Source organism: Pieris rapae, chromosome 21, assembly GCF_905147795.1.
Source record: "Pieris rapae chromosome 21, ilPieRapa1.1, whole genome shotgun sequence".
NCBI classification, from domain to species: Eukaryota; Metazoa; Arthropoda; class Insecta; order Lepidoptera; family Pieridae; genus Pieris; species Pieris rapae.
In genome coordinates this window covers 2070702-2082965 of record NC_059529.1, presented here as the reverse complement: position 1 = coordinate 2082965, position 12264 = coordinate 2070702, and the positions used below count along the sequence as shown (strand labels likewise).

The following is a 12264-nucleotide window of genomic DNA, read 5'->3' as shown; positions in this document are numbered from 1 at the left end:
TTCTGCGAGTATCTATGTCGGTATTTCTTAAAACCAAAAGAGCTTTCTGTTAAAAAAAACAACAATTTTTTAAATAATTAATTAGTCAAAAGCGAACATATCAAGCTCTGTATACGTAGCGTTCATCTTATTGTATTCACAAAGAATGGCATTAAAAGGCGTCATAACTCCGAAGTTGCTTTTTACAAGTGGTCTTTCTACATTTGCCTTGTATTTAAAGATTAAACGCCACACCAATCAATGATTATTTACAGACCCTCAAATCCTTAATCTCTAAAAAGTCTAACATGTTAAAAATAAAAATGAATAAAATACGTTTATTTTGGAACATAATAATATTAAGGTTATCAAGGTATCACTTATTCCACGTCATTAAATTTGAACCTGTAGGCATCTCTACTCATCGGCAAAGAAGACAGCGGGTGTAGGCCGAGAGAAAAAGGCGGCGTAAAAAAACTCTCGGTACTAATAAATATAAAAAACTAAAAAGCAAATCATCAAACTACATATATTTTAAAACAAATAAACAAATTAATTGGAAGAAGTCTGCCCAGCACTAGTCTCAGACCCTTTTATCAACTAGATAATCGCTAACTTTATAGTAAGCCTTTTTACACAGCTTTTCTTTAATACATTTATTAAATGTATTAAAAGGCAGAGATAAAAGAGCCTCTGGGATTTTATTAAAGAAGAGTATCCCTTTTCCCAATGAATAACTAACTTTAGATAGTCTAGTACGAGGAAATTGCAGCCTCTTACTCTAAAGCCGTTAACATAATATAACACAGATTACATTCCTCGCTGGATCTTTTAATTCGGGCCATTGTCGTGTGGATTAGATTTACGTCACCATAAATCTTATAAGATTGTCTCGCATGATACAGCAAGTTACGGTAGTAAATGTATCGGTGTATTATAACAGTTGCTGATTGTCCTGTAAATTAGTAAGACAGCTTAAAGTGCATTTTCAGCAGTCTCCATAATCATCATCGCGGGCAATTTAATCTGTGGGTGGGTTGGTTATGCAAAAACTCAATGGAATTGGTTTTATACTGAAATTATGTGTTCTGGGAAGAATTGTTTGGAGCCCTGGAAAGTATTTTCTATTTGAGTATTTAAAAACTATTAAGCTATTGCATAGATTTTATCGCAGGCATTGAGCGCGGCGACCGAATCAAGAAATTCCGTAACGAAAATAACCTAACACCCAATGACATAATAAAGGTGCGCCCAATATGCATTAGAGCAGGACGGAACGCATACTGCCACACGTTTCTTTTTTTCGTGTTGTTTTTATAACAGACAATTTTGTGTTAAACTGTGTAGGTAACATAAGTGTACATTATGTTACCTACATGAATAAATTATTTTTGAATTAAATTTGAATTAATGAATTTTCTTTAAGAAAGCGTTGTATTGAATTTTTTTTAATTTACAATAACTAGTCTTAAGGAGTCTTTTCCTTACATCATCTATAGGTTAACGTCTTATGTGTGGGTAGAAAATGCGTGCGTAGTGGAAACGGATTGAAGATGTTATATCATGTTCCATTACTGTATGTAATTAAAATCAAAATATCTTTATTCATATAGGTAAACAAGTACACTTATGAACGTCAAATAAATTAAATTCATTGTAAATTTACATTTACTACCAGTTCGCAAGTCAAGGGCGTAGAGCAAGAAGAACTGGCAAGAAACTTTCCGCCACTCTTTTTGTGTCATGTATGTACATAATAGAATTACGAATGCTAGTACTTACTGTACTTTATGATACTTACCACAGCATTGCAGTTAAGTACGTACTGCAGATTAAAACTCAAGTTCTTTCTTTCTTTCTTACGAACTGCAACTTTCAGTTGCAGTTCGTAGAACCCATACAACTTTTATTTGTTTTTTTTTATAGAACAGGGGGCAAAGGGGCAGGAGGTTCACCTAATGTTAAGTGATTCATATATTCATTAAAATATATGAATGGAGTTTATTTATAGAACCAATAATCATTTTATATTGCCAATGCCCGTGCATTTCATGCATACTCTATATGTTCTTTTTTTTGTTATAGGGATCGCCAACAACATTTGGCGATTTTCCTGAACCACATGCATCCTTTTTTAATGAAACAACAAATTGAGTATGGAATTTTTATCGTCGAACAAGAAGGTAAGTAACAAAATAATATTGTATAATATATAAACTTTAAAAAAATGTCACAGAAACATTTATATACATAGTATAGTTAATCTCTTCGCACTCACTATTAACACAACAAAAAAACAAGATAAAATTAATTAATTTTATTTACTGCTTCGTGCAAGTGCACTAGACCTAACTTTATGATGTCAGATGTAGGTGTGTTCACTCTATCATCTATCTCTATCAATATTTTAACCGCGCCAAAAGAAGAAAAACTTTAATAAAACTATGAATGAAATCTAATTTACTTAACAAATAACAAAAAGGTAATGCGGAAATCTTGTGCATTGAAAACACGAGTTTTGACTCTCGAAAGGTTGAACCGTAAATATTGACATCTTTTATAGAATTCATTACGGACTACTTCCTGTAGTAAAATTGCTATAGAAAACTTAAGACTTGCACTCAGAATACATGTAAATTTTTTGCTATAACTGTTTTGATCTTGTATAGAAAAAAAGAAGATTGGAAATTTAACCTCAACTATCGATCTCCTTTATATTAATTTCTAGATAATTTAACAGGTTCAAGTGACTTCAATCGAGCAAAACTGATGAATGTGGGCTTCGCCGAGAGTCAAAAGCAGAAGGCTGGAGGCTGGCAATGTTTCATCTTTCACGATATCGATTTGTTACCTCTAGACTCAAGAAATCTATACTCATGTCCTAAGCAGCCGAGACACATGTCAGCATCTATAGATAAACTACACTTTAAGTAAGTATGACTGATTTCACCAATAGTACCTGCCTATCTGATGTTCCATGACAAACGTATTTTATTTTTTAATAACAGTACTGTTTTCGTATGCTTTATGCTGCCAGGGTTGTTAGTATGATAATGTGGGTATTTGTACTAAATGATATAAATAATTTTAGATTCATATAGTCTGTGCGGCAAGAGAGCTGTCTTGCAATCTGTGGTCGAATTAACCTTCTAATGTGAAAAACAGTGATAGATTATAGTTCAATAGTAATCTTGATACTTAATATAAAAAGTATATAATTTAAAGAAAAACACTTTTTAACGGATTATAGTTATGTATTATTGTATTTAAACTTATAATTATTTGTACATAATTTTAAATTTAAACCGACGTTTCGCGTGCTTTACAGCGTGCGTGGTCACGGTGACTGAAGACAAAGGTGTTAAATGTCAAAAAGTATTACAGCTGCAGAAAATGTTGTGTTATCTGTATTTATTTCCCCGGAGTTGGTATCGACTTTAAATACAATAATACATAACTATAATCCGTTAAAAAGTGTTTTTCTTTAAATGTGTAAAAGTTATGTTAATAAAAGACAATACTAAGTATATAATTGTTGTGAATAAATTGCTGGTTCTTTTCGCATAGACTCTACCTATAAACCGAATAATGTGTCTAGGTTGCCATATGAAGATATTTTCGGCGGTGTGTCAGCAATGACCTTGGAACAGTTTACCAAGGTTAACGGCTTCTCAAATAAATACTGGGGGTGGGGTGGCGAAGATGACGACATGTTCTACAGGTAAATCTATTTTAAGAACATTAATTTTTGTAAAGACCTTTAAGAACATTATAAATTTAGTAATAGGAATTCCAAACCGAGAATTTGTTAGAAAACTTCGCTTTATGAACAATATTTTTTCATATTTGTTTATATTATTAATTAAAGTATATTATACTAAGGTACTCTTATGTCGCTTTTAAGTAAATAGTAGTTTACGCTGTGAAAAGAAATATGAGTATTCAATACAGTGTTTAAACTTATGTGTAGGTGTGGTTCGATTTAAAAATAGAATTATATCGATTTTATTTGACTTAGAAATATTACGTTTGTTGTTACAAACTAGTCTGTCTAGTATTAATATCAGAAAAATTTTGATTCAACGACCTTATCCAAATATATTAAGGTCTATTTTACAGTGAACAGCATTTTGAAGTAATTATTTCTTTATGCCCACGTTCTATCTTTTAAGGTGACTTTGTGAGTTGGGATATTAAGAAATTTCTTCAGTCACTATGACGCTTCTAATTAAAACTTTGAAACATTGTATTTGGTTAGTTTCGTAAAACTTCTTTATTTAATAAAGACTGGTCTGAAATTTTATAAAAATAGGCCTTTTCTGTAATGTTTAAAATGAATTTGCTAGATGTTGAATGTTTCTGTCCTTTTATAAACCAGAAGAGGGATAGAGACAAAACATTCATTCGCTATTTTAGACTTCTAAGTGTCATTCAAATAAAGAATTTTACTATTCTCAGAATAAAGAAGATGAACTACCACATAGCGAGGTACAAGATGTCAATAGCTCGTTATGCGATGCTGGATCATAAGAAATCTGCGCCAAATCCTAAGAGGTAAAAATAATATTACTACTACAGTGTTCTTATTGACCGCATTCGAAGTTTAAATATGTTAGTAACATGATATGACTAGGAATCTATTAAACTAATGACAGCGCTGCGTTATTTTGTTTTGTCACTAAATGATTTGTTGGTCGATTTTTTTACTAATCTGATCGACGGCTCTACGTGTAAACGCACACCGTTATAATGAGGGATCGTATTTGAAGGAAGTTAAGAACGAAACTCCGGCTACTATAAGTTAATATTGAAAGAAACTAATAGAATGTCTTTTAGCGTATTCGAACACTATATATAATTTTTGTTGGTGAATATTCAAATCTTCAATTCGGGAAAATGATGCTAATCTTCAGTTTTCCGAAGAATGTTCAGTTTTATTTAATCATCATTTATTTAATGTTTATTATAAAGTAGTGTTATTGTACAGTTTATTTTGTGAAATAAGTAAATTAGGTTAGTTAGGTTAGTCTTGATTTTCCATAAATAAGATAAAGTAAATACGCATGTAATAAAAAATCTATTACATATGTGTATGTTCTTAAAGATATTTCCGTGAGCAAGGATATTTATAGAAATTTTATTCAAGCACACAACATCGGATATGCTTTTCTGTCGCATGAAACTATTACTTGATTGATTCCAGAGACAATATTTTTTACAGGTACCAACTGTTATCGCAGACCAGCAAAACATTCCAGAAAGACGGCTTATCAACTTTAGAATATGATGTAGTGCAGATAGTACAACATCATCTATATACACACGTTTTAGCCAATGTAGACGAACGTAGCTGACGAACATATTTCGCCAAGCTACTGTTTGGCGATTCACGATAACACCTATCAACGATATCTCCTAAACACGCGGGAATATACGAAGTAGTCCATAACAACAGCAACCGTACATTTAGTTCTCCACGCCAAGATTTCGCCGCCTCAGTTGAAGAATGTTTTGTCTCGCTTTTTTAACATGTCAATGATAAAGATGTCACAGTCGATTAGATGTGTTTACAAAATTGTCAGTAGAGAGATGTTGTCAATATTGCGAAGGGAACTGTTTAAAGGTATAGCAAATTGATATTGTAAATTTGTTGTTTAGTTTCAAATGTCCTTGTGTAAACACATTTATACAACGAACTGTTCATAGTATTGGCGGAAAACAGTTTAGGGGTGTAGGACACGTAAATTGACAGATGCAAACAGTGCCTAGTACCCCAATAGGGGTGGATTTATGCGCACGAGTTCGCCAATTTAAGTGTCAGATACTATTAATGTGATTTAAATGTAAAAATGTACTCAAGATAGCTACTAGATTTAATGAAATTATTTGTGATTCTCATTTGTTTTTCTAAAATGTCCAAATATGTTTTTGCATTGTAAATGCTTAGATAGAATTCTTAACTACATATGGAAAAGATGAATTGTATCCTGTGGGCGTATATATTCGAATGATATGTGAAAACGATGGACTTGTCAATATCAATAGAATAGATATCATGTTACATCCATTTTATACTTAAATGTGTTAAAGGGCCTACACTGTGTATCTTCGATATTTTTGGTTTAAGTCGGGTTCAAGATACAGGAGATTAAACGTCTGGGAGTACTCTTAATACTGGTGATAGTAATATTACTCAATCTACCACACCTTGGACATCGGACATCGGACCCAGCCTCGGCTAACTTTCTAGGTGCGCTTTTAACATTGCCCGGTGAGGCAAATTATCAGGAAACCAGCATGCTTAAAAGCAAAGGTCAACGACGTGAGTCAGGCACAGAAGGCTAATCTAAGTAGAATCTAGGCAAGTGCCTATCCTATAAAGTTTTTTGTATGGTTTTTTAAGAGCAATATTGCAAATTTATTGTAAATTGATGATATACAACAAATTTCTTTCGTTTACAAATTTAAACTTGTCTAGAAAAATAAGAGAGAAAAAAAACTTTATAACACAATAAAAAGGGAAAGAAAATGCTCTAGTCCCCACTCTAGCATTGTTTGTAGGCAACTAGTCAACTAACAAGAATATTCTCTTTTTCAGCATAGTAAAAGTTCAGATCTTGCTAAAGAGTGAATAAAGTTTAGAATCGATAGTGAAAATAGATTAAGATGAAACGGCTTCTGAAATAGACGTTTTTTCTTTCGTTGGGTGAAGCTTCGTGTCGGGTAAGTTAGCGTTGCGGTGTGCTGGTGCCACAATTATATGCCATCTACAGTATATAAGCTACTCTCCAGGTCAAGTTAAATTATTTTTAGTGAGAAAATCATAGTTACCATTGATATATAAGGAATCTCAATAAAATATTTAAATTAGTGGACAAACAAAACAAATGTTACTATTTTAGACAGAAAAGTTTTCGTAAGTATTATTCGAATCTCGCGTTTCGTTTATAGTAATTTTTTTTCGGATTCGACTCGCCGTCCTTAACTATAAATGTACTTACATCAAATCCATGAAATTAATATCGAAGATTACACTTATATAGATATAGTTGTTGTAACTTAGGTGTTTTAGTGTCGATGCTTAATTAAGACTCCCGTAGTGCGTTGATAAACGGGTGTCCTACTTAGCTAGACTAGAATCTTTATGTAAGGAAATATAATCTGTATAATTTTTATTAGCTTGTTTTATTTTTTTATGGTTTATTTCGAGGTGTGGACAATAACACATTCTATTTATTTCTCGTTGATAATTATAAAAATAAAATTATGAAATAGCTTGTTATTTTAGCTTTTTATTGGTTCTGTAATAAATTTTGGGTTTAATATATACATACATTTGGCCTAACATTTTATTCATATAAACTATTTTTGCTACTATTTTGCCCAAAACCTGTGTAATATTTTAATGATTATCTGTGTTTTTTTAGAGAAATGATTTTTTTTATGCTTGCGCACTGTAAAACTTCAATTACAATTCCAAAAATAAATATATCCACATGATTTAGTATGCCGCATTGCAACTGATGTTAAGAGAACAAACGATTTTTGTTCAGCTTAATTATTGGTATTATTTTCTTATTACTCTTTGGAATTTTATATTTGTTTTACAGAGTAGCCATACTGGATCTAATCTACTATAATATCTTATTTTTACTTGTGAACTATAAAAAATGTAAGGATTTTTAAAAGCGTACTTATTTGTAAATAGCTTTACTACTTTAAGATAAGTAAGAGTATCAAGTCGAGACTGAGAGCGAAATCTGACTCCCGTATGTCAAATTTGACATATGTCATACGCTAAGTGTCAGATTCAGAAACGCGCGCATTCTTGTTTCTGAATGTTATACTGTCTCGATTCTGAATCTCTATAACAATTAATCTGTAACATCTTATTTTATAACCCAGTTGTGATATGTGAGATTTAGTATAGTATTATTTTTCGTTGACAGTTAAAAGTCAATTATCGTAAATGTAATGTATAAGATTTTTTTTTGTATAAATAATGCTACATCTACAATTTTTCGTCTATGAATTAAATATAAATATTATGAATTAAATTAAATATATGAAACACAAACATTCTCCTTTACACCCTGGTACAAACCTCCCAACTCGTTTAGTTTTCGTTTCGTTTCCATCATTGGCATTGAGAGTGACCATGGGCGGTGGTATCACTTAACATCAGGTGAGCCTCCTGCCCGTCTGCCCCTGTTCTATAAAAAAAAATACTAAACTTTTCGAGTAAGATTTAAAAACTTTTCTTTTTTCTATCACATATAGTCTCGACTCTAAATTTTACCCAAAGTTAGCGAATTTGATGCCTGTGTGTAACGAATTGTAGATATAGCATTTTCTCTAAGAATTATTAATCGCAATCGAACAAGATCTAAATAGAACTCGAATCTACTTATTTACGTGCATTTCTGTATTCTTAAATATATTATTTGTTTGAAGTTTATTGTTTTATTTCTATATGTAACAATAGTATATATATATATCTATTGTTTCCCAACGTCTTTTGCACCAAACTCCCCCCCCCCCCCCCCTAGCCTTCCTAAAATTGGAATAGTTGACTGAAGAAAATAAATGATAGGTAGAAATAGACATTTTCAACGAGTCACATTAAGCAAATTTCACAAAACATATAACAAAAAACTAATTATAATATAATAAAAAGATCTTTATATACAAATTTAGTGAAATCCTTGCGCTTGATACTTCCTGCACGGAGATTTTATATTAGGTTCTACGAATTGCGAATTAGCGACTGTTCTCACCTCTGGCCGGTATCTCGTCAGTATCAGCTCCTTACATTTGACCGTATTCAACGAAGACCGTTTATCATTGTCGATGAAGAGTTACTGAACATTTTTAAGTCTGTTTTTGTCGCGCACCACCAGTTTTAGTAACCAGTTGCCCACTGAAGTATTTCTGATCTAATTTGAAGACTCTTTAAGAAAGCAAAATTATTTTTAAAAAGCCGGCAACGCTCTTACGAGTCTCCCGCATGGGCCTGAAGTTTGTGTAACTGTTGGGTTATCAATTTTCTGTACCTGACGTTTGTGTGTCCTTACGATGTTTTCCGTATCAGCGCATTAAAGAAGAAAAGTCAATTTCTGTATACTTGTGTACTTTGAATGCATGACCTCAAAGTCACACTGAACAATATTAAATGTTTTAGATCTTGTCTACTATCTTCGATTCTCATTCTTAACGTTCCTTTTTCGCCACACAATGTATTGATCTACGGATAGTCTCCAGTGACAAGATTAATGAAGCTTCATTACAGCAGTTGTTGCTCAACATAATAAAACCCATGTGAAAAATTAAGTGTAGTTTAAACTCTGCTATCTTTGAATGACATCATTTGGGCAAGCATCCTAAATAGATAAAAATAATACTTTAATACCATTCAAATAATATAATAATTGTTTTCCTCATTTTTATTATTTTACTTAACTTTATACTAAATATTACAAGACATGGACCTTACCTGCAGCTGAGTTTTCATCATCGTAGAGTACAAAATACTATCCGTATCACATTGACGTCCTTCGTTCTACAACGGAGCGTTTCTTGTGCCAATTTCTGCCACGCGCCACCTCTATGTGGAACCAGTTGTCCACTGAAGTATTTCCTAACCAATTTGACTTAGGGTACATCAAAAAAGAGCGTACCAATTCTAAAAAGTCTGGCAGCGCGCTTGTAGGCCTTCTGGCAGTGCGAGTGTCCATGGGTGGTGGTATCACTTTACACCAGGTGAGCCTCTTGCCCATCTACCTCCTGTTACATAACATAACATTACAGAAGGCAGACTACAAGAAAATTAATAACATATAAACAAAACAATAAAATCATAAACTTTAAGACTTGTAAAAACTAATAAAGCACTTCATGTTTAGTTAAAATTGAGTTTTGGCTTTACAATATGGATAAGGAACCAGGAATGGGCTGTGTAAGTAGCGGACAGCCTAGAGTCAGGCTAGTTCGAAAGTACGTGGTTTGGTACCAGATTGGCTTTAACAAAAATTATACAAAAAACAGTGTAGATTTAAAGCCATAAATACATCATTTAAAATGGAATATAGATTATAAAAATAGATAAAATTTACATAGGTGGACTGATAAATGTATTCCATTCGTAACACAAAACGACTGAGCCGAAATGCGACACGTATATCGCTTATATTAAATCACCCGTGAATAATATTTATACGCGTAACAATACTAACATATCGTAAAACTAAATATTAAATTGACGTTATTTTTTAATAAAACACGGGGCAAACGGGAAGAGGCTCACATGATTTTAAGTGATACCGCCCATGGACACTCAATGCGAGCGCTCGCGAGTGCGTTGCCTCCTCTTATGAATTGGTACGCTCTAGGAATTGGTTTGGAAATACTTCAGTGGGCAGCTGGTTCCACATAGCGGTGGTGTGCGGCAAAAACTGCCTTGAAAAACGCTCAGTTGTGGAACGGCGGAAGTACTAAATATAATTAAAATCTGACCTGTCACCTCTAGATCTCGGCTGGCAAGTGTCTTAAATAGAGGCTATTGAGAAATGAGCTAAAACTAATTTTAGACGACGATTCAGTCGTTTAATCTACGAGTATACTCTAACACCCGAACCTAATAATTAATCTAAAATCTGTCGACTGTCACGTTCTGATCTCAGATTGATTAAATTCTAATTTTAATCAATCTGAGATCAGAACGTGATAGTCGATCGATCTATCTGCATCCCGAAAACCAAACCCTAAGAAGACATTTTTGGCGACACGGATATAATGCAATGTCTTCGCTCTTAACACTCATATTTGATAATCAATATAAACAGAATAAAACCGTATAAATAATATTAAAATATACATGTTTATGTTTAAAACATATCCAAAAGCTTTTTAATTATATTAAAACTGGTGTAAGTTAAAATTAGCTTTTATATCAATAAAACAAAAAAGATCTATCCACATACACCGATTCGACCTACCATGGCTCGTATCGACAGATGGCTATTACAATCCGTTGATTGGTTATTGGTACACGTTTATTAATGTTTGAATCAAGATGTCTATCTTAGATAGTCAAAAATGGATTGAGATAGGATAGAGATCTCAACAAATTAAGTTACTGTAAATCAACTGAAACAGTACTTCGTAACAAATAGCTCAATACTTGTCTCATAGGACGTGTACGCACTATAAATTGAACCATAATATATCTTTCAGTACTATACCAAGTTTGCTGGAATAAATTCAATTCATATAGGAACACTGGTTCGGTTCACTCTATCATAGTACACAAAAGCGATAATAATTTTGATATTTTAAAACAAGAACGTTTTAATCCATCCATCAATTTAATTCATCTCTAAATTTTTTGTCTACGTGATACATTTCATAGAATTGGTTTAGGCGTTAGACCATCACCGTTATTATGCCTTTCAGTTCAGCCTTCAGATTGAGTTCCGGTGAATACAACTTGGAAGTACCTACATAACTTTATTCCGTTCTTCAAACTAGACTTGTCTGGAAGCTCGCGAGTTTTACCCTTTTGTTGCCAACATTTTGTATTGATTTGTATCATCATTTCTTGTGCCAGCGAAGGAGTGTAACTCCTTCCACCTTCAATCTTTCCCAAAGAGTATAATGGGTTGTATAGAACATGGTGTAATGCTTGCAGCTCAAACGTTGTGTAAAAGAAAACAACTTGGCGATTAAAAAGAGTGGCGGAGAGTTCGCCAGTCCTTTTCTTCCATCCTACGCTCTTGATTTGAGAACGGGCAGTAAGTGTAAAATTAGAAGCATTCAATGTATTTTTGACGTTCATAAGTGTACATTATGATACCTATATGAATAAATGATTTGAATTTGTATTTGAATTCCAACTATTCCAAGATAGTTCTACTAAAGAACAAATTCACAAAACAAACAAATAGATATAAATAACCTGTCTTTTGTGTTATTTACAATATTGTATGTTAGAATAAAACAGTTTGTAAAAATCAAAACAAATTTATAAAGTTTGGTCCCTGTGGCAGTTCCCTTTAATGCTTTTTTTCTTCTTGCCTTATTGCGTCACTTATTCAACGAGCGAGGAAAGTACCAGCTCGGGGCTCTCCGGTACTACTAGGCGCCAACCCTTAATTTTTTTAAACAATTTAACACTTAAAAACTGTTCCGATGTTACCGTCAACCATCATAATGGTTTATCGTTTAAATTGTGTTTAGGCTGTGATGATGAAACCGATTTTTACATTCCTTCCTTATTCATTAGCATCA

General features: G+C 32.8%; 1 protein-coding gene across 1 annotated transcript in view; it reads left to right on the top strand.

Moving 5' to 3' along the window:
- Positions 1-8432, top strand: part of LOC110995464 (beta-1,4-N-acetylgalactosaminyltransferase bre-4) — a 93199-nt gene extending 84767 nt beyond the window's left edge. Inside the window, exons 6-10 of the mRNA XM_022262638.2 lie at positions 2065-2162; positions 2720-2909; positions 3578-3700; positions 4438-4533; positions 5201-8432. Of these exons, the coding sequence (XP_022118330.2) occupies positions 2065-2162; positions 2720-2909; positions 3578-3700; positions 4438-4533; positions 5201-5333 (640 nt within the window). The 3' untranslated portion in view covers positions 5334-8432. The remainder of the gene's footprint in view (positions 1-2064; positions 2163-2719; positions 2910-3577; positions 3701-4437; positions 4534-5200) is intronic.
- Positions 8433-12264: the final 3832 nt, after the last annotated feature.